Source organism: Eurypyga helias, unplaced genomic scaffold (genome assembly GCF_000690775.1).
Source record: "Eurypyga helias isolate BGI_N326 unplaced genomic scaffold, ASM69077v1 scaffold20432, whole genome shotgun sequence".
Lineage (NCBI taxonomy): Eukaryota > Metazoa > Chordata > Aves > Eurypygiformes > Eurypygidae > Eurypyga > Eurypyga helias.
In genome coordinates this window covers 8,915-33,144 of record NW_010235548.1, presented here as the reverse complement: position 1 = coordinate 33,144, position 24,230 = coordinate 8,915, and the positions used below count along the sequence as shown (strand labels likewise).

The 24,230-nt window shown below is 38.5% G+C and overlaps 1 protein-coding gene across 1 annotated transcript; it reads right to left on the bottom strand.

Moving 5' to 3' along the window:
• Window positions 1-1,174: 1,174 nt before the first annotated feature.
• On the bottom strand, window positions 1,175-20,460 carry CCDC186 (coiled-coil domain containing 186). Its single transcript, XM_010146802.1, has 15 exons — window positions 19,781-20,460; window positions 17,369-17,495; window positions 15,348-15,476; window positions 14,200-14,412; window positions 12,592-12,711; window positions 11,940-12,044; window positions 11,501-11,599; window positions 10,705-10,791; window positions 9,787-9,929; window positions 6,592-6,847; window positions 5,758-5,947; window positions 4,586-4,666; window positions 3,319-3,529; window positions 2,073-2,292; window positions 1,175-1,356 (listed from the first exon to the last, which is right to left on the bottom strand). Exons 1-15 carry the CDS (start codon window positions 20,458-20,460, stop codon window positions 1,273-1,275), a joined length of 2,745 nt encoding a protein of 914 aa, XP_010145104.1. The 3' UTR covers window positions 1,175-1,272.
• Window positions 20,461-24,230: the final 3,770 nt, after the last annotated feature.

Here is a 24,230-nt window from a genome sequence, read left to right as displayed (position 1 = left end):
TGATCTAGTCAACTGATTTTGGTCAAAAGGCAATACATACAGAAATCTAGACGTTTACTGCTGGAATAGAGAAATTTCAGATCCTGTAAATTACTTATCCTGGAATTACAGTGTGACATGATGTGACTAACCAGAATCTTGTCACCTCACCACTCTTCCTCCATCCCCCTCTCAGGGTGAAGAACTAAGTAACAGGTCTCAGTTTGTGCATTTTGACCAATTAATTCTTCACAACAGTAAAATTAAGGAGTCACACAAATTTCTGTGACACTTTCAGTCCAACCCGTGGATTAAAATCCTATACATTTCCCATTGCTCACCATTACTTTCACTGGCTGGGTTAATGAAAAAACTTAGTTGGCTTCCATTTGTTTTTGAAAACAGATTTTCTGACCATCTGAAAACAGATGCAATCACAATGTCTACCTGTACAGAGGTAACAGTGGGCAGCTAAAACTCCTACTTTTACAAAGCTGTCAGTTATGCAGAAAGCTTGAGAACTTCATTAATCAGTTACCTGATATCAGACTTCTTTAGATCCCTCTGTCTAAAGATCAAGGGTTTACAGGACTTGTTGAACTGACATTTGTTTCAATTACACATATTCAACAACTGAATCAGCAGGCTTCTTAATCCCTTGATTTTACTGTTATTTCAATTCTTTTTAACAAAGAAAATGACCAGCTGAATATTAATCTACAGCAGAAAATGTGCAATATCATGGCCACCACTTAAAAATCAAAATTTTGTGACAAAGCATTTTTCCATGCGTGTGTCAAAAATGCTTAATCAACCCAAGTATCAGAAATAATACGCAAGAAAGGAAATGTCTGAAAGCCCTTAAAGCTCAGTAAGACTGGATATGTTCAACAGCAACTAAGACATAACTGGTTTCATTTTTTTCAAGCTCCATCATTAAGAGTGATTAATTCTACACTGCAGAAATTAAAATCTCATTGCAACTCGCTCAAAACATAGTATGCACTGCAAAGCGTCTGTATGTCATTTCAAATAAAAGTTTTAGATAAACGTAGTGTGCAGTAAAATTCAGCAACACCTCAGGCTGGTGTCGGGCAGACAGAAGCACGTTGATGTCAAACCCTGTAGACCTCTCACATGAGTAAACCTTTATGGTTAAAGGCTGCATATGCAAAATACCAGATGCTTCAGCTGGCAGGCAATTAGATTTCAGGACAAATGTAAAAAAACCCCAGTGGTCTGTAGCACCTGCCTTTTTGCATCTTCATGTCGGTTATTCCATAGGAGTTTTAGTTACGTTTGCTTTATCCTCTGTTCCAGTTCATGCTTGTGTTTAATAAGCCGTTCTATTTCTGTTCCTAGAGTCTGAAGGTTTTCCTTTGGGCGGGGGGAAAAAAATGGATAGGGTAAGTTATACAGGGAAAATGAGTCAATCAGTATAAAAATGCACTAATAAGTTCAAATTACTGTTTGTGTCAGCAGGTTGATACTTTCAAGCATCCAGAACAAGTGCAAATGATTAGACAGAGTTGGAGAAACCAAGCTCATTTCAATAAAGGATGCAAAGCTCTCAGCAAGTCTTTTTTTTTTTTTTTGCAGTTACTAATATTCTACAAAGTACGGCATTTAAGGAGAAGGATAATTACAGGAAGAGATCTCCAACTTCTGCAGAACACTTGCAGTCCACTTGGCAGCCTGAAGCACATTTTCCAGCCTGCCATCTTTCCCTGGCAGCAGGCATGCTGCCCCAACAGCTCAGCAGGTTACCCAGCTACCGGCACAGGGCCGGGCAAGAAGAGCCCATGCTCCTGTCTCCATGTCATGGGGAGAGCATAGCAAGGCCCCTCCCCACTGAAGGCACACAGAGCCCAGAGTTTATGTCAAGAAACAGCCCATTAGTGCAGCATACAATGAGGGTTCCAGAACAGAGGTTCAGCATGGATCACGTTACAGAACTCTGACTGACCCAATACTATCAGCATCACCAATTCACAGTGAGCTGACTCTGAAAAGCCTCCTCCGTTTAACAGCAGGCCTCTCTGAAGGCAGTACGCAGAACTACCAGAACACGAAGAAGTGCCACAGCTACTCACTTTCAATGTAATGTTTTTCAGTAATGTATCTTCCAACACAGCCTGCAGTTTCCTGTTTATCTCTAAGGAGAGTTCCAACGTGAGCCCACTATCTGCAGGATGAGAGGTATACAGAGATGCCATAATCCCGCCCCGTCTACTCAAGTGTACTTTGTTGAAGTCTGAGGCCTCAGATGATAGCGTTCCTGCTTCTTCCCGCAAAATATAACTCTGAATAATTCTGGGGGAGAAAAAATTTAAAACACATTATAGCATTACAAGGCAGTGAGAAGTCACACATTGAAGTAACTTCAGGTTCCTGACATAAGAGTAGTTTTATTTTCAAGCAGTACTGAATTACTGAAAAGGCAGGGGAAAAAGTCAACTCCTGCAATTTCGAGGTCAGAGGGAAACCTGGGATACCACAAGTGCTACAGGAGATGCTAGTAAGCTGAGTCACTACAATGCACAAGGTTTACATATTTAGAAGTGCTTTGAAAAAGTAATATTGCTGCTGGAGAAAAAAAAGAGTACTTAAAAAATGCCTGTCTTTAACCTTCTTTGCTGAAAGACTCCAGACAGGGAATCTTAAGCTTTCTACAGATGAGACAAAAATTATAAAGTCTCTGCTCAAGAGTCTTCACAAACTGTGAGCATGTTCTGTGAAATGGTACCAGTAAGTGTATAGGGTCGTTAAGCAAGGGCTATAGTCAAACAGACAACTGCACTGTTCAGGGGGAGGTATATGACAATTTCTCCCGGACAACACCCTGCCAGATGAGATTTCTATGTAAGTGGAATCTTGTCTCCCACAAATACTGACCACCTTTGGCTCAGATACGTCATTTGACATGCATGCCAGACTACCATCTGGAATTGTGCAGCTTCTCCTTCCAAAACAAACACTTATAATCAGCACTCTTTTAAGCACGTGAAGAGAATGGACTCTTCTGTTAGTCAGTGGCAGCAGTCCACCTCAAATCAGCCACCTGGTGACCATTTTGCTACCAAAACACACTTGCAGCATTCTATTCCTCCTGAAAAATTTTAGCAGTAAACAACTCAGCAATTACTGTAACTGCTGGATAAAGATGAGGAAAAAACACACAAGACTAATCCTACCTTTGAGATCTACCATCACTGCAGAATTAACGTCATTTTAAATATTTTCATTTAGAAAATTACTTGTCTTACATAAAATCCAGAATACTTGTCTCGTGCACCAGCTCAACACTGAAAAACTGTATGAACACAACTCAGAACATACTTGGTTTTCTTCCTGATTTCCTCCACCAGCTGTTTAATGTGATCCTCCATGAACTCCATCTTTTCGTTTTTTCGAGCATGTGCCTTCTGCAGCCTTAGTATTCTTTCAACCAAGACAGACTTGTCCACCTCTGGGAAGCTATCCACAGCTACCGAAGATCCAGTATTCTCAGGTGACCGATCCTCGTTGCTGCTGCGCGCGTTAAGGGACCCTGCCAATACATCTGTGTTTGTAAAAGATCGTTCTGCTTTTATACCAGGAAAAACATCTCCACTAGTGCAGCGTATGTATTCATTACATTTCAGTAGCTCAGGATGTTTTCTTTAGAATGTCAGTTTCCCTTAGAAGTTAATGTTTTTTACATATAAACAATCCTTATACCATTTAAATGATACATGCTGCAACAGCAGTGTAGTCCCCTAGCAGGGGCATAGTTCCTCTGGCATAAGCGTGCCTGCTTCAGTAACACTTATTCCTGCATAACTACCTTCACAGTCACTAATGTCACCTTGTACAAGACTGAGGTGATCTTAAACACACCTGTTTTGGAGTCCACTAAAATTACACGGCTATGAAAACTGTCTACAGACTGACAAAAGCCCTGCGTATAAACACTCTGCAGCACTGATCACTTAGACCTTAAAATACTTTCTTTTCTTTTTGTTCTTCTAAGTATTTATCCCTCTTATACGGCGAGATTATGGGATGCTGACAGTACTACCCAAACTTAAAACCCAAAGATATTATGGAAGAAAACAGTTGTTGGTTTCAGTGCTAAAGATAATCACTTCTAACCAAGCAGAGAATAATGAATTTTACACAAATAAACTGATGCCTCTAAACGTGCTAATTGACTTATCACTGAAACAGTTGCAACTGTCAATAGTGCAATTAAACAATGTTGGAAGCCACTGCTCATTTTTTGTTTTGCCTCTGGCAGCATTTAAGAAGGTTCTCTATAAACTGGAATCCTCCAAGCTTCCTCAAAACATAAAAGCAACAAAATAAAAAAGGTAGATATTTAAAGAAGCAAAAAACTTATTGACATTATGAACATTAAACTTTAATTTCATAATAAGCACTTACAACTGCATTCAGCCTAGTGCATTTTTGGTGCTTAAAGGCTATTTTGTCAGCTTTAATGGGAGGCTGCCCACACACTGCATATGCACAAGCCACAGAAAGAGCAAGGCTCACGGCAGCACATCATGGCAACCTCATTAAGATCGAAGGGTTGTTTTGGCAGCCCTGCTATGTGCTGTATTACCTGATGAACTGGAACGGCTCCCCATGCTGCTGACTTCTTTGTCATAATTACCATTTTCCATCTGATCCAATTTCCTCCGTGCTAAAAGTATAATAAAATTATGGTTACCAACGGGAGATTAAAACCCCAAAATCACAGTGTTACAGAACATCACAACATACAAGAACTCTAATCTCTCTAATTTAACATGGCTTGACAAAGGAAAGATGATGGTAGCAACTACAAATCTTAGGGGAAAACACACCCCAAAACCAAACACTACCTCTCTTCTCCAGCATCACCCAAGATCCCTACCCCCTTCAAATGGAAACTGCTGCAGGGTGTAATGTCATACATAGGATTAACTAGGAATAATAAGACCTGAATTTGATTTTACTTTTGATTAGGGCTGCCATGTAAATAACCACTGACTGACAGAATGGCAACTGTGTTCCAGGATCTCATAACTGTATCACTACTCTGAGCTGAGTATAGTACCTGTGCCAGGAGCACCACTAATTCCGTAGGGATCAAGAGGGAAAGTACACAGCTGTCCACATACATACAATGAGAGACATGGAATTTGTCTTGCACAATGCCAACAGGATCTCTTCTTTCAAATACATTTCAAACAATTGATTAAATTCAAATCTATTTGCATTCGGAGCATAGGCAATGTTGGGTATTACATGATTTGTTGACAAAATTAGTCATCAGTCTCTCTACATGCATCTTAAAAAACTGAAGCGCTATATTTAATATATTAAACAGTAACTGTCACCAGCAATTCCTGATACAGTCAGCAACTGGGAAACTTCTAGCAACTTTTGAAAATACTCCTACACAGAGCAGGATCCATATATACCCACAGAGCAGGATCCATATATACCCACGGTGACATTTCAGTAGTCACACACATGATAACAAAGACCAAGCTCTTTTGAAATATATCTTTCATTTTATATCCAAGCCTATTTCAAAAGTTATAGTTAAGACTGAAAATCAACAGCGAGGCCTGTTTCCTGTAAACGCAGTTTCCCCAAGATCTAATTCGCTCTCACTGTCTTCAGCGACAGGGAGAGCTTGAAGGGCTGCACTCAGGGTGCAAATACGCAGTCAGGACCCTAGTCTCTACCAGACAATGAAGGAGCTTACAGACAGGCTGATTCATTATATCTGAAAATAATTTCAACCTAGCTGAAGTTGTTTCGTGAGATCTTTCAGGTTTGCTGCATGCTTGCGCTTCTGGGTAGCCAGTTCATCTTTCAGTTCATCCACGTGGGTCTTCAGTGCTGTTAGTTCTTTCTGCTCTGAAGCCAGCTGAGCCTGTAGTGTCTCAACCTCTAGCTTTCGCTGGTCCTCCTCTTTCTGCAACTTGGTGGCCTGTAAGTGTAGTTTTATTTTCAGTCATATACCAAAAAAATCTAGCCTAACCATACTATACACTTCCACAGCCCTAACGTTGCACTTTTCACCTGTGAATCATTCAACATTTTACGTTTATTGTTTAGGCTAAAGACTACCACTGCAAATGACTATGCAGCACAGCGCAACGCTGCAGTAAGACTCCTGAGCTATCTCCAAAACATCTCCATGACAGAGCCATGCAGAGCTGTACTGTGCAGTGACATCACTTTCCGTGACACATTAAGCTTATTAAAAGTTCTACTTATCTCCTAGTATATATCTCCTAGTATAAACAGGACTTAAGAAACAGTTTACAGTGATAAATTTCACAGACAATTTTACAGTCTTTTGATTGTTTCAATGACAGATGCATAGAGAACAGCTCTGTGCTTCCAAAAGTCAGAACACACACTCATTCCAGTGCACTGTGCCTCAGGATTCCCTTCCCCTTGGAAACCATGAGGTGTTCATATCCTGCTGCTATTACTCTATCAAACTGGCAAACTCAGCGAGAAATTCCAGTCAGGTAAGTAAAGACACAAGGTGGAATTCACGTGCCACATCTTCACCAGTATTGGGCATCTTACTAGTGCAAAAATGAAGCTGCACACTGTACTCACCAGATCATCTTTAGCGTGCTGAACACATTCCAGCTGATTCTGCAGCTCTCTTTCGCTGTAAGAAAGCTTATCCAGCTGGCTCTGTAAGGAATTGTTTTCAGACTGAAGCTGTGCATTCTTACTGGTTAATTTTTCAGTGAATATCAATAGTTCAGATTCTCTTTTCCGACTACCTTCAATGTCCTTCTGGAGATCAGTAATCAGAGAATTGAAGCCATCTACTTCTTCCTTTAAAGCACTAATTTCTTGTTCATCTCTGTCAAAACAATTGTATCTTGTTAGGGATAAGCTGAGCTTAAAGATAAGAAACCTTACTGAAATAAAAGCATTCAGATGAAGACCAAATAAGGCAAAGGAACAAATTAATGAGCCCGAGGCATGTTAGTCACTGGATGGTTTTTAAATGCCCAGGGAGTTTGCAGATTCCACTTCATGACATCTTACAGTGCCGAAGTGACAGGTATCTGTATCCTGCAAATGGATATGCAGTTATTAGCTTCCTCAAGGAAGACCATCTCTCTGTATTCAGCTTCATAAACTTCAGTATAGGGTATACACAAAATTCTCAAACAGGCGCTGTAGATAAGAGGAAGTTCTGCAAATCCAACAAAAATGGTCATTCTGTAAGAGGGCTTGTCTTTAAGAGATGGGGAAATACTCCAGTTTTGAGCTTCTCCAGGACAGCAGTACCGTGACTTCCAGAACATCCTTATCCAAGCGGTGCAGGTCCCATTCAAAGGGCCTGTCTTACTCCACTATCCCTTCCCCAGTCTCCACAAAACAAGTTCTTGTTTCTACTGAAGCACTCCCATTAGGAGAGTTTTGAGTGACAGTAACTTCGTTTATGATCAACATTCTAGAGAATGCAATTGAAATCAATTCCAGAATTAAAGTCACAGACTAAAAGGGTCTCCTCTCATTTGTGCTTGCAATAATTATTTCATTAGTTCTTCAATCAGAGGATTTTCTACACCTTTCTAAAACCCTACCTTCCAACATCAGCAGAAAAACCCTCACCTCCTTTCTCACAGGAAGTAGTTTATGTTCAAATTTAAAAATACAATTAGCGTTACACAAAACAAAGGCACACATCTCATTTAACTGCCTGTCAGACAGTGTAATTACCAGAAGGCTCAATTCACTTTAAACCAACAAGCCCATATCAACATGTTTCTTCAAGCAGAGGTGAGGCTCAGGCAATTCAAATCACTGATCAGTCTGAAAATGAATTATATTTTTGTAAAACTAAGTAACTGACTTCTGCTAGAGCTCCATTATTACAAATAACATGCCTCCAGCTACCGAAACGAGGAGTTCATGTGGTTAATGACAACAGAAGTTAGTTAGCATTGCACCAAAGGATTACATCAAGTGTATTGCACCCTGGCCTTTGTGGTCTGTTTAGGCTAATACCACCTTTCAGAAGACGGAACAACTAGAGCACTGATTTTTTTTTTTCCCAGCCATTTATGCTGCAAAATATCTCACTTACAACTCCCATTTAAAAACCTACGCCAGAGGGCCATGCTTATATTTTACATTTCCAAATATGTTAATTCTTCATTATGACAGAAATCTAACAGTCAGGCTTGAACCAGCCAAAATTAAAAGTTTAGACCATCCTAAAAAAGACCTTCAGCTTATCCTTAAAGTTCTCCGATAAAGGAGACCAGACAAGACGGGAGGGAATCATTACCCAGCTCAATCAAAGTTCTTCCCAACATTCAACCCAAAACCCATCTTTCCTGCAAAACTCAATTTTTACCCTTCCTCCAGTAACAAGGATAGCTGAACATTACCTTTATAATGGCCTTTTATACATTTAAGGCTGCCTCCCTTTAGTCTTCTCTTCCCTAGGCTAGAGAAACCTGCCTCCTCTATTCTCATCAAGAAAACAGGTAAGATTTTGTGTGAATTAAAATGAAATTCCTTCCATTTGCTTCCATAAAATGAAAGGCAGTAAGTTTATTTATTCTACACAATAGGAAAAACAGAGCAAGCCTGGAATCTTAACCTCTTTCACAGACGATAACAGAAATTTACTGGTCCCAGTTTTAAATCGCTAGTTGAGATTCTACAACCTTATCAAACACTCTAAGGAGTATTGGAAACATGTTAAAGTCAAAAGTAAAAGACAATATGAAACTTGATGCAGGGATAGTAAGTGCTGTATGGGTAGGATAGTTAAAAAAAATGATCCAAACTGAATAGGAATGAGACAGATATTTAAGAATGTCTCAGTTACTGAGAGGAAAAGATAAATGGAAAAAACACACTGGTAGTTTCACACTGTGATCACAGTCATTTTAATTAATTTGGCTAGATTCCAAGTGAAAAATATTCTTGATCGAAGTGTAAACTTCGGTTGTCTCTCACAGAGTGTAGTTTCCTTAGAAAGGCTGATGACACGGTGCCAATACAGCTGTCCAGCAAACAGATAATGTTTCATTCTCTAAACCCTGAGGAAGGCATATGATTACTGAAATATTTTTCAGTTATAAATAAGAACTGTTCAAAAGCACAGGAGGGACACATGGGTGCTTCTGCTTATCTCCATTTACACAACCGTTACAGTCAGTGAAGTGAACAGCATTTGTAGAGTCTACTCCATATCTACTATCATCCAGAAACATGACTACACTCAGACACTCCCTAAGTGTTCACAAACCAAATTCTTCTGAGATTATTTCCCTCACATTCTTAAAATGAGCAAAAACTTTGACACAGCAGAATGAATTCCAGACCATCAGAAATACAAGTGTTCTAAACTATGTCAATATATAATCTGTCAAATACATAGAATTTTGTTAAATGCTTTCATCCATCCACCATCATTTTGAAGCAATCTACCTTTCCAGTTCAGTCGCTTTTCCCTAATCTTTCAATTAAAAAAAAAAAAAAAAAGCACTGGGCAGACACCCAGAAGACAGAACTTCCTGCAGAGTATGCCAGAAAGGAGGCACTTTTCCTAATAATGAAAGATGTAAGTATTAGACTTTTCAGTCTCAACCCCCTCGTCTTGTAGGAGGCCAAAGTTGCCTCCAGTACTAGAAATACTGATGCACATTAGAGAAACATTTAAATTAGAAGAAGGATTCTTCAAATTACAATACATTTTAAAGCACCAATATTTTAAATAAATAATAATAATTTAAAAAAAACTTTCAAACCATTCCTCAAAGAGCAAAGCTGTACCTCTGATGTTGATCCTGCAGACGATCTACAGTTTTGACTCTGTCCAGCAAATTCTGAATTTCAGTTTTCTGTCTATTAATGATTTCTTTATACTTGGATAACTCATCTTCTGTTCTTAAACGCTCATCCTCTAGACACTTTACCTAAAAAGATAACAATCAGAAACTATTTATTCTTCTAAACTTCAGAGCTGAATTATTCTGATCAAATGGCTAGATAGCTGTATAAAGCTCCTGTGATATTTTTTGGTAATTCCAAGTATGTTAGAACAATAGTCCAAACATTTCTGATCAAATACAATCAGAAAAACAAACAGACAAAAAAAAAATCAAACTAAACAAGTGTGATTAACATAAATTTTGTCCTAAAGACTCAAACTTATCAGTCTAATGGACCAGGATCCAAAGCCATCATCTCTCCCCAGTTATCAAGCCGACCCCTTATTATATCTTCCTCCCGTTTTCTAAGACCCTACTGAGGTAAACCCCTGTTCTGGACAGAGGGACTGGCAGACTAATCTATGGAAGTTATGGATACCATATACTCCTCACCAGAGGTCACATGTATGACCCCTACAAAACTACCCTCACAGGTAGGAAAAGTTTACAACTATTTTTTGTTTTCCAAAGTTACTAAATTTACAAGATCTTTACTAAAATGTTTCTCAATTTTTCAGTTAAATGAGGTCCATAACCTGAAACAAAACATTGTTGTATTATGGATCAACTGATACTCCCCAAGACAAGCTACCTAGAGTCACAGTTACATATCCCTTCTAGTCTCATGCCAGCCAGTCTCTAACCACATTCTTTATTCCAAAAGAATTTAAAAATACAATAAACAGGTTGAATACAGTCTTGTCCAAAACACAACACTAAGCCTTTAAACCCCAGCGCAATCCAACACAGCACACATTACCTTTGTTCTGAGTGTTCGAAGCTCATCCATGCCTTCTTTAAATGTTCTCTTCAAGTCTTCCAGTTCTTTTATTTTTGCATGATGCACCTTTTTAAAGAGTAAGAAGTTCCTTGATAAATCTAAAAGGACAGTGGTATCTCCTGGGATGTCAAAAAAAAAAAAATCTAGGCCAATGCAGGCCACCACAACAGCTGAGAGGGCTTAATACAGAACAGGTACGCCTAAATGTTTGTTTTACTTATTCAAAAAGCAAAGCCTAAAAGCTTCTTTATTCTCAAAAGAACTGAGAACAAAAGTGAGATTACACACTCTGGTTTTAGATGTGCAGATCTAAACCACAACAGCTCCTGAGGAAAATTCTAGGCAAACTGTAGATGGAATATGCATATATGAACAGTGAGCAGGTACTAAATCGTTAGGGAATTTAGCTCTCAGGCTAGCAAATCTCTACACAGAACAGAGGCTGTTCCCTGTCCCTGCCATACATCTTGGCAAGCTATTCGTCAAAGGCCTGCCTATCATCTGAAATCGTGCTGTAAATTACAGTAGCATTCATGTTTATAAATGAAAGAGCAGTTACTTCATACTCATTATAACCAAAGTTATAGGAAAAGATGATAAAAAGTGCATGCGAGGTAATAGCTAAAAATATCCTCCAAAAAGCAGGGCTGGATGCAGGCATCTGGGCTGTAGTATTAAGCCAAAAAGAAAAACGTTTGGCAAAAACTGTAAACAGCTTAAAATACAGTTCTCAAAATTAAAAAGTCATGGTATTTTCCCCACACTACATATTTACCTCCAGGTGATCAGACTTCTCCTGAATTTGTCTCTCTAGTTCTCCTTTAGTTACTCGGAGTTTTGCATCCAATTCATTCGATTTAATTTCTTCTGACTCCTAAAAGGATTGAAGATATGTAAGTACAGTTCTGGGGTTTTATGTTCCCCTTTCTGGTTTTATGAGCATACAGACAGCTTTTCACATCACTGAGTCTGCTTTCTGCAAGTACATATCTAATAATTCTGAGCATGCCAAGACAGACCCCCAGATCGCATGACAATCAAGACAGTTTCCCCTTTAGTTAACAGCTTCCCAAGTAAAGGAATCCGTAACCACTCATCTCAGCTTTGCAGCCCACACAGGATAATTCTTTCCTGCCACAGCTTAAGATAAAAAAGGAAGAAAAGAAGACTTGGATGCTAAACACTGATTTCACCCTGTGAGAAAATTTGCCTACTTGATAGGTTTTTATCATTTCTTGACAGTTTTTCCTTATCTGGTCTGCTTCTTCTTTTGCTTCGGTTAATTTTGTCATTGCATCTTTGAGGCGTTCTTTGGTTTCCTACAAAAAGCAGTAATAAACAACAGGTTAAACCTATTTATCTAACTTAATCTGGGAAAAGCATTTCTCATAATAAAAGTTTCCTGTTTCAGTCTGGAAAGAATTAACAAACAAAAACTCCAGTATGATTTTTTTTCTCTTGCTTCATTCAACTATTATTTTATGCAATTTTATTTGTTTCAACACCAAAAGCAAAGCAAAAGGAAGTCTTATGTGCTGTGCACACTTTCAGAAGATAGATTTAACTCTGACATAAAAAATATAAATTGAGATGGCAGTTAATTAATACAAAAAAAAATTAAAATTTGATCATCAGATAAAAACAGAATTGCCACCCTCAATACATCTTCCCTTCACATCCCTTCACCATTTCCATTTCTGTATCAAAATCTTTAATAAGACTATCCTGACTTTTGCTGCAGGTATTCAAATTAAACAAAAAACACTTTAGAAACAGACTTTACAACTATATAAAAAGTAAACGGTATAGTAACTACATTCCTCTGACTGTATTTTCATATCATGGTACCAGTACCACTTCACTAACCTTGTGTGAATCCAGTTCTGTTTTCAATTTGTTCTGAGCCCATTTTACTTTGATAACTTGAGAATTGATTTCTTCTTTCAATTTTTCTATTTCTCTGTTGAGTCGAGTGGCTTCACCATCCTAAGAAGATTTCATGGATTTTACTTTATAAATTTAACTCATCCAGTGCTTCTACAAGACTCCTGCTCAAGTGCCAAATGCAGTTGTTTTTTTTCCTTAGTGTGTGGATTGTGCAAAAGCATGCACAGACCTGAGAGTGCTCAGTAACACTTTAGCCCATATCCAGCAAAAATGCATCAGTATTCTGGTTTGAACAGGAAGGTAAGGCTGCATTAATGCTAATATACATTAAGGTTACACGTCTGATAAAAGGCAAAGCACAGTCTAGAGTTCTGATCCAAAATAACTATCTCCTGGGTAAGCTGCACGTCCTCTTTCTTCTTTTTTTGGCAAAAGGTTGAGGAAACACAGGTTCAAAGTGCTAAGGCAGTATATTATACAAGGCTACAGACAATAATTGTGACACCAATGGAATGGTGTTACCAGCTATACTGGTGCAGACAGGGCAGTAGTGCACTGACAGCAAAATGCATGCAAGTCAAATCACCAACCCGTAGGTCAGTGCCAAGTCAGGCTATTAACAGAACAACACTGCTGGCGTAACCTTCCGTACCACTACCACAAACCACTGCATTAAGACAAATTTCCAGACTGTGTTTCTGAACCGATAGGTTCATCTTCCCCAAGAAGTTTAAAGCAGCACCATACGAGGGCAGTACAATTCCTGTAAGGCTCTACTGTAATCCTCAGGAGTTATGAGGATAGATGGTATATTAATCTTTGTTTAGGAAACCTAAAGTCATGCTCCCACTTCCTGTTCATATGAACAAGGACACTAACGTGATTTTTTTTTTGTTTCAGAAGCATAATTTTAAGGACTTCTATTAAAATGTACTTTCCAGATCATTTTCTACATAGTACAATTGCTCAGAAGGGACACAAATCAAAGTTGGAACTCCATTAATTTATCAATTTGGGGATCTTTCATATGACATAGAATTATGAAGCACAGCTGTGAAGCACAATACATAAAACTGGATAATTTTTAGAGGCTGGTGAGAATCTCTTTTACTGGTTTCTAAAAATTGGCAATTTCTTGGAACTGGGTCTGCAAAATCCTATTGCTTTATTACCGATTTCTAGTAGTACAAAAGAGAAAATACACAGTGACAACACAGAAAAACAGGAAAAAAGACTGCAGTAATTTAATGCCATTACAGCCTTTTAAAAAGAATCAAAACAAGCTAGAAATTCTCTCAAAATCCAGGCCTCTGCAAAAAGCAGCCTTTTCAGTTTTGTCAAAAAAACCCACCTTAATGTTTCACAAACTAATATTATGGGAAATATTAAAATGAACTTCAAATAGATGGCAACGAGAATTCAGTAATTGCTTCCCCATCCGTTGAAGGAAAGGGGTTTTCACAGCTACAGAGTAAACCCAAATGAAAACAGGCTTCTTTCACTGAGCAGAATAGCAAACAAGTGATAAGGTTGTTCCGATAGCACTTCTAATCATTCACTCAAGTCATACAGCAATACTTAAAGCACCTTTGTTTCATAGAGCTGGTGCAATCTTCCTTTTTCCTGAGAAAGTTGTTTGATTTTATTAGTATGCTTTTCAATTTCTTTGTTTGCATCTCTCACTCTTCTCTCAAGTATCTCCTTTTCCTTTCGGAGGTCCAGTGACTCCTTCTCCCCTCGGACGTATTTCATTACCATTGTTTCCTTCTCATGGCGTGCTTCTTCACATTTCTTGTTTGCCTTGAAAAATATTAGAATAGAATGATCAACCTCCTATTTCATAACTAGTTTTTATGATACATTACTGGAAGTTTTCAGTACCGCAGTACAGCAACATAACAAAAGTAGGACACAAAAGCTCCAGTTTTGCAAAGACTAACATTAGATCCCACTTAGTACTGGAATGAATTATACTTCTGACAGTAAACATACATCTAAGCAGCTGCAGCTTCACAGCTAAACATGTCAAATGAGTTATCAATACATAAGTAATTTGGAATACAATCTGTTGCTTCAGAAGGAAAGAAATGTATTTGTCAAGTTTTAGTAACAAAATAATTTTGCAAACACCCTGTATCCAGTCCTCTGTCTTCCCTCATCCACACATCAACTGCACAATCGTTATCCAGTTGCTTATTTTTCAGATAGCTTATTCTCAGTGGGCAATTTTTACAGACACCCACCGCAGCATTATAAATTCTGTTTCAAAAAAAAAAATTACACACTGAGCTTTGGAATTCACACGATAGAGAAAATACTTGGCAAAATATGATAGTAAGAAGGAAAAAAAAAAATCAGCTTTCAGCAATACATGAGACAAAATAAGAGCTTTGTGCTGGAGTTGAGAAAATTATTTTTATGATAGCCTGTCTGAAAAAGCCACTGCCAGCTTTTACCTCCTTTTGAACCAAGAGCAACTTACAGGCAAGGAAAATGAGATTTCCTTGAGGGCTGAATTACATACACATTAAAAAGTGATCAGGGACTCTAGAATGTTAACAGCTGTTTAGAAATTCACTGATACATCAAAAATGCATATATCAAAAGCATACTGGTAGTTGCAATTTTGGAAAATCTTGACTTACCTAGCGATCTAACAACCTAGGCTACATGTTTCCTAAGAGAAACCAAGTTTGTTCATAATATATTCAATAATTAAAGGTTTTCCAGATTACCTGTTCCATTCGAAAGGCCATCTCTTTATGCAACTGCTGAATAGCATTTTTGGCTGCTGCATCTTGAGTTAAAAGTTTGTCTTTACTCGCTTTCACTTCTTTATTAAGCTCTTCCATTCTTGCTTCCAGCTAAAAGACAACATTATGATATAATTATAGGGAAAATAAGACTTTGATCATGTTTTGTACAAGCAGGAACATTTCACACAAAATTAGGCGCTTCAACAGATATTTATCTGTATTTCACACTTGTCAAGCTGCAAGTATTTATATCAACATCCAGCTTTGCATTATAGTACAAGCATGAAAGATGCCAGTTGTCATCTTCAGCGAGACTGAAGATGCATCAAATCAAGTAAAGCACAAGGCACAGTAATTTACTACATGAAAATTTAGATTGACAGCAAATGCCAGAGCAGAGCTGGCAGCTCTCTGAAGCTGTAGCACCTTACACCCTTTTGTTACTATTCCTGTGCCATATGCTCCACCGTGCCAGCGAAGCAGTCATGCATCTACACTGAACTGGACTGGGAATTAATTCATTGAAAAATAACTCCGCAAATAAAGAGGCACTTAGTCATTGTGCTGGCACCTTTTTTAACTGCCTAGCAAACCAAGTCAGAGACGTGATCCAGCTGAAGACTCCAACGTTCAACTGGAACCCTTCCCAGAGCGTGTTCACTGCAGTCACGCAAGTTCAGTGGAAGAAGCAGCAGCACTAGTGGAAGAGCAAGCAGTGGCTACAGAAGCTGTAACACTGCCCAAAGGCTGTTCAAACTGTGCCTTAATGACTATCCTCTTGTTCAGGGAAAGCCAATTCACCAAGCTTTGGTTGGTTTGGTTTTCAAGGATGGGTGGGGTATAAAAACGTACAAGATCTCAGGTTTAGTATCTTGCATTTTTGTGCAATTCCAAACTGCTACATAAAAGACAAGAACAACCTAAAACGCTACCGTTGCCACACATGAATTATCACACCCTCTTCAGCTTTGCAAAGAAATCACTGCCCATACAAAACTGAAGTTTTACACATACAAGCATGCCCGTACAGCTGACATGCAGTTGAGTGCAGCCAAGCTTTCACTGCCTTGAAAGCTACCAGGAAGCACTCTTTAGAAATTGTAACACTGACACACTTGAATCACAAATGAAAAAACCCAGGTGTTTCACTGCAACATATCTTTCGTACAACTCCAGGTGCTATCCAGCTACAATATGAAAGAATTACACTCCAAACTAGTATTATCTGAAATAATCTGCCAGAATGCGATATCACAGATGCTTCTCATCTGAACAGAAAACAACAGAAATTCCCTTACAACTGGGGTTTTTTTTTCACTCTTTAGAAATTGTAACACTGACACACTTGAATCACAAATGAAAAAACCCAGGTGTTTCACTGCAACATATCTTTCGTACAACTCCAGGTGCTATCCAGCTACAATATGAAAGAATTACACTCCAAACTAGTATTATCTGAAATAATCTGCCAGAATGCGATATCACAGATGCTTCTCATCTGAACAGAAAACAGAAATTCCCTTACAATTGGGTTTTTTTTTTCAGAATGGGATAAGGCATATTGCTGCATAATAAGCGTCATGAAATCATACAGTGCCATCGTGGAAATAGAGACAAGAAAACAAGCAAGCTGCTCATACTGATTCATTCAGGCATATGCAATTCCAATTTGTAGCTAAGAAAAATGAGACTTTAAAATCCTATTTTCATTCACATAACGGATTTTCAAAGATCTTTTGAAATTAACCAAAGAAAGTTTCTACCTACATCAATACACTCTTCTGGAACAGCACGAGCCTGACACACTGCTTTGAGAACAGATTTGTGAGATACAGACATGAACAGAGAAACCTGGCAACTAGGGTAGTATCACCAGCACTTTGACAAAAAGAAATTAGTAATTTAAATTCTCTCTCTTTTATCATCTCGTTGAACAGTGGCAATAGTGACATCATGTCCACATGAGACACTAACCAGCACTTCTGTTTTGTTATCTGTACCTGCTTAATAATGTTGAGGTGCTGCTTTTCTGTTTCTGTTCGCTTTTTCAATTCATCTTTTAAGTTGTCCTTTTCTGAGCAAATATCCAAAATCAGTTCCTGATGTTTTTTATTTTCTTTTAACAATCTGAAAAGAAAAAGAAAATAAATTCAGTGCAAGATACTGCAACACCATTTGTTTGTTATTGTTCAATTTTGAGATATATGTTTTTTCCTCTTTGATCCACAAATTTTATTGGAGTTCCAGACAGAAACACTGTAAAATCCACTAAAGCCTTGGTTAAAAAAAAAAAACCAAGACCACAACAAAAAAAACACCACAAAAACAAAACAAAAACACCACAAAAACCACACCAAAAACCCAGAAATACGCTGTGCATGTGTAACAACTCCAAACTAGCAAGCAGCAGCTATCATGTGAGCAAATTGCTTGCTTCCAGCTTTCTGGGGTTATCATCATCCAAGATGAAGTGAGACATTTGGTACCTCTATGCAACTACAGAACTGTAAATATTAACAAATCTACAGTACTTGTTAGACAAGTAACTTCAGTCAGATAGCTCCACCAGTCTAACATCTGAAAACAGGTACTGTGCACCTTTCATGGATTGCCCCGAGTAGCCCTTGAAGTTCACAACCTGGTAAGAAATGGAGCCCTGATTTTCTAAGTCCTCAGTAGGTATGTAACCACAACAGCATCCATGCTCATCCTTCTTACAAAGTTCAGTTTTTTAGCAATAGTTTGTTACTTTGCAGCTTAGCTGTTTGAAGCCGACACATATTTAGTTTGACCTTCTAGCACTGCAATAGAACATAGTTACACATAAAACTCAGGTGTTGTATTGTTAGAACTGGTGAATAAACAAGAGTTTGAAATGTATTTAAAGATACAGTTAGATGGTGGATATTTTAGGCCACTAATTGGATGAACTTGTGTGAGGCATGTGCTTACCTGAACAAGATATTTAAATAACCCTTTACATGTATACTTTCATCTTCAGCTTCCCTCTTTTGAATGGGGAAAAAGAAATCTTTAAACAAACCAGGCTTCTAAATTACAAGGGATTCAAAACCATCAGTTTTGAAAGAGTTTAACACCTCTGAACTGTTTTTTATAATCTATTAATGAATATTCTAGGATTACACATTATTAATTCACCCAACTGCTGCTCACCAATGTGTCTCAGATCTGATCACAGGAGAAAACTGGGCTATTTCCAGAGCTAAGTTACAATAAATTCTGCTGATCATAAAGTAAGGGACAAAATTAACCCAACCCAGAATGCCCTTTGGACCAAGCTTAGAATGTTTCACAGCACTTTTACACTCTTGAGAAGAGTCCCCAGGAATCAAAGGGGTGCAGCTGGCAAAAAAAAAAAAAAACTAAAAAGACATTTATAGAAAACACTTTCTGCGTGTACACATAATATATACATATATTTACATAAAACATTTGTCTTTAAAAAGTAATTGGTCCATGGCTGAAAACACTGACCTGCCTTTGAGTTAACTGTAAACAAGTAAAACCCAAGTAACTTGTTCACTTACAATCTCCTGGAATGAAAACCATCTACACACCCACCACTTCAGATAACCACTCCTCCTCTAACTCATGTCTAGCTATGTGTTCCCAAGCTTTCCTGTCACCAGCTGCCTTTCCTCATGTTTATGATTTCTGCCAGAGGTTAACTGGTGAAGTGCAAGACAATATCTCCCCCGCTGTGCTTTTTGGGCATCTCTTCTCCCTCTGCCTGGCTTTCCCTCCCTTTGATGCCCTCCCATACCACAGCATTGGAGTGCCTTACATAAAGTGCCTGGTAGCACTATTAATCCCAGTTTATCACAGCAAAGTTTATAAGCCATGCATTCCAAAAGCACTCCTATAATGTGGTAAAACAGTAGTGTATCTATGTATGACATTCCCAAATCAAAGACTGATCAGCAACTTTGCTGGATTACGACAGGAGACTGACTACTATCTGAAAAGGAAATAAGCAACCTCAAACCCGTAAGTGAAAGGGACATAGTGAGAGTTAGTATTTACAAAGGTTCATTTCTCCAAATATATATGAGACTGAATGAATCCTGGACTATTTTCATATCATCGTATTCTTACAGTATTTTAAGCAACTCTAGACATTGGCAGGCTATGCAACTGAACAGCTGGCTATTCAGCTCCTGCCAAATTCTACAAGAATTCAGAGATTTAAGCACACATTTTTATTTCTAAGTACAAGTGAAAATAATTCCTCACTTAAAGAACCTAATTAAAAAGCTCATTAACTGTCCTTACACCAACTCACAAGAGACTGCTTCTTTCAAACCAAAATGTTGTATGCAGTTGCACACAACACACGAGCAAAACTGTTCAGTACACACCTCCATTTGTGATGAGCGTACTCAAATACTCACTTTTTTATCGTTTGTTCTTGCTCCAGGTACTTATCTTGCACACATTTTTCAAACATGGCCAGGGCATGTTCACCCTTCTGCACACCATTTGGGAATTTCTGTTCCTTTGAAAAATCCGTAGATAAGAGTTCAGACTCTATTTCTTTTAGCAAATCCTCCTGTGAGGAAGTCTGATGTATTGTGGAAATAAGCTTCTTTGTGCAATCTGTGTCGTAAGGGCTTTCTGAATAGATTTTATCGCTAGATTTTTTCACAAAGTCAGACTCCTCCTTTAGCTCCTGTAATATTTCCATTAATGATTGTTCTGTCTGATTAGTTTTTGGATCTTGTTGTTCAAATTCTTCACTACATGCATGTTCTGGTTTTGTGGAGCCTTCTACCTTTCTTTCAGAGCAGGTAGACGCACAGCAGTCTGACTCTCCACACTGCTGCTCCTGGCTTTCTGCCAGGGCCCCATTGCTGCTTACGCCAGTAACTGTTGAATCCTGGTCTGAGGGCAACCACCTTGATTCTCTTTCCAAGACACAAGCATCATCTCCAGCATAACTGATGCTTGAACAGTCCTTCATTCCAGACGTTTTATCAGAATTCGCATTATCTGGGGACCTGGAAGAGACGTCGTCCAACACATTGACTGACTCCAGTGTGCTTTGCATTTCTGGTAAATATCCCTCTGTCATTTTCCTTTGGAAATCTAGAAGTAGAATTCACATTACACAACATATTATATACAAAAATCAAAATTAAGAGATTGAAAGGCTACTAGAAAGTAAAAGGCAAAGGGCATGAATATTTAGATACATAAGCGTTATGCAGAATTTGTTGATTTTCCAGCTTAACTTCTAAGTAAATGCTCTAGCACCAGTTTTTCTAAAAGAAGGCGAGCAATTGAGGATAGCAAACAGGAAGTAGTGGGACATAAATGTCTAGACCAAAAAAAAAAAAAGGGTAGAGCTTTATAGAATAATTCTATGATTGAAATCCACAAAAAGTCCAAGTCATCACCTCTGAAAAACACTCACACATAAAAGAACAAAGAAACAAAAAAATCTAGAGCCTACAGCTTTCATTTTCCTATACACTATCTGAAAGCAGTAATATGCCTTGACTTACTAATTTTTACAACATAGGGAGACTCCCTCATCCAGAAAAAATATATAACTTCCTTACTGTCACGTCCTCACCACCCATACAGCAAAACGTATCTGTACCCAGCAACCTAAAGGAAGGAAAGGGTTGGGGGAGGATGGGGGTGAGATTGTCTTCTCCCATCTGCTTTCAAGCAGCCAAAACCCCTTTCTGGAAGAGCACAGATGGCCTGCAGCAGATCTGGTCTGTCAAAAAGTAGCTCACAGAGCAAATGTTTGAGGAGTTGAAAAGCTACATATAAAGTATTCTTCTAGAAGGAGACCATCTTGAGATCCAAATAGCTAGAACACTTAGGGAAGAGCCTGAGTATAATGCTGTTATCTTCTTTTTCCGGAATCCCAGATGGTCAGGTGTCTGGAAAGACTGCTGGCATTTTTAGCAAGCACAAGGCACCCTTATCATATCATTTCCATTAGGAGAATTTCATTACAGCAGTCTTAACTTTTAGATACAAGCCTATCCCCGAAACTGGATAAATTATACTATTTAATAACACGGCAAATTTTTCATTTGCCAATTCAACTCTGCCATTCCAACAATTATCTCAAAGGAAGCAGTAACCTTGCCATCTTGCAACACCAAGCTTGTTTTCATACTTGCTTTCTCATTCTCATACACAGTCTGAGTCGTTCAGCTACACGCTCCAGGCCCTGCACTTTGACCTGGTCTGAAAGGAAACCCTGTGTGCTGCCAGGCTCTGCTCCTTCAGATCCCTGCCTCATTAACCAACACTTAGTACCGTGGCTTACAGTGTTAGAACAGAAGGATACACGAATCCCATTAGGTCTGTGACTAATTGCTACCACTATCACCTTTCATTATCAGGTATTAAAAATCAGATAAGGAAAAAAGCAGCTGTCTGAGCTCAGCTGTTTCTACCAGGCAATACCATCAAACAAAAACACCTAACACTAGTGCCTGAAACCAACAGTTGGGCTGCAACTGCCAGTTAATCAACAAGAGGAAAGCATAAGGAAAACTGAGCATAAGGCTGAATGTATGAAAGGGAACATGTCACAACTGAACAACAGTCACAAATCATCAAATTACTATTACGCATTTTTAAGTAACAAGCAAACCACTCTTCCTTTTTGGTTTCAAAGCAAAACACTCAATGCTACAACCACTAGACCTGTACAAATCAATAGGGACCAGAAAGCAAATGGTAAGGAAAGCTACAAATGAGAACAGAGATGATCAATGTGAGAGTTTACATACAGCATGAAACACTTAAAAGGACTCTCCATTTTACAAACACATCTCCGATATTAACAGAAACTCTGATTCCCCTTTGCATCAAAGGATTTATGCTTAGGTCAACACTGGAGCCAACAAATCCATCTACTTGGTTTGTGCAGCCAAAACAACTGCTGTTTTGGTACCTATCTGCTTTTTGACAACTTCTGCTAGTAGTGTAAAGTTCACAATGTACTAGTGTAATTCTAAAATAATGAAAAGAAACAACCCCCACTGACGATCTCAATCTGCAAGCAAAGAGAATTAATAGCTGCAAGAAAAAGCATTCGGTCTGACAGGAGCAGAGCACACTAGTTCCTACTTAATAAAAAAGCTGTTAAAAAACCCCAATGTTTTGAGACTGCTGCATTTAACACAATCAATAAACATAAGATAATTTGCAAATGATGTCGTTAGGAAGGAAGAGAAATTCACCTTCTGGTATCTGTTCCTTCTTGTCACAGGTAGCTTATAACCCACGCACTCAGCTGTAGAGGCTGAGGTATAATTTTTTTCTATAGCAGTTTCTCTAGTCTTAAGTTCTTGCTGACATTTTCTCTGGAATGATCAGAGGGGTTTTCTGTCTTGTTTTAAGCCTTTTCTAAAGTACTTTCTACAGTGTTATAAAACCCAAAATATGGGATTTGATATATTGCCGCCTCAAAGCTGCTGATGACTGCCCAGCTGCTGCAATTCACCACTCCCACAAGAAAAGTGGCAAAATCAGATATGCGAGCTTTCGTGTTGGTTACCATATCCAGAATCTCCCGTCCAGCCAGCAAACCGGATGGTGTTTCTCTTCATATGAAAGCAACAGGCAAAAAAATACACCCCTGTTAAGACACACTGGGAAGGGCACTATGTTTTCATCTTAGTGTGTTACTTCCTCCTGTAAATAATACTGTGAATTGGTATTAGGGGAAGATTAATCAATGTGGAAGCAGAAATACAATTATTTGCATAGCTCAGTTGCAGAGGAATAAAATGCCACCAACTCCATATCATCTTCCACTTAATATCAATCATAAATATAAGCATAGGTTTTGTATCAAATGCATGGGGAATTTGAGTAGTGACTATACAAATCTGTTAAGGCATGAAAAGTAAATTATGATGATTCAGTATTCCCTGCAGACCTACTCTAATTTTCAGTGGTACACAGAATATAATTTACCAAATAGAATGTTCACAGTCTGATTTCAATATATTGGATTTTGGCTCTATGTGTGAAAATCTATCTGAATCTGTTCATGACCTAAGCACAGGTTTTTTCTCCCCTACTGCCACTGGTTAGTACTAGTTTTCATGTTCATCTTGATATTCAAATGTCTCTTGAATACCCGAATTTTGTTGTGCCTATCTCAGGCAAGTGAATATAGCAGATACCTCCTTTGTAAAGCCAGAGACAGAAAACTAAAGAATGGGCTCCTGCTTTGTAAACAAAAGATTTTGTGTGAAAGCAGCTTAAACCGATCACCACTGCCAGCCTAGCAGTAAATGAAACATGCATATGTTTGACTCTTTCACATCAAACATACAAATACATTGAGTCCCACAAAATATTTGGAGACCAGACACATATTTGATAGCATCTCCATGTCTTTCCAGGTTTTATATCCATCTTCTATTATCTTACCCATCCTTATAAGCGACTCTTCCAAAAATCAGGGAAGTAGTAAGGTTATGGTATCACTCTCTTAGAAAAATACAATGTCCTCAGAAAGCATCACAAGCAATCACAAAAGGCAAAACTTGACTCAAGCAGATCAGGTGTTCTACATGACAGCAAATCATGGTAGGTCAGCATACTGTATCTTGAGCGACACCAAAGAGCAAGGTGAGTGCTGGCTGACCTTGCACCCTTTTGCTGAGCTTCTACCTTCAATCTTTTGCTCTGCTCCTTCCTCCTGGTTGGCCATCATCTGAACAGAGTGGCAAAAGTATCTTGCTCCTCAGTCCCCTCCATGTGATGTCTGTCTCACCCTCACAGCGTATGTCCCTTCGGCTGCCTAGGCCACAGGAGAATAATCTCTACCGAATCAACTTAAATCGCCCAGGGTAGGAA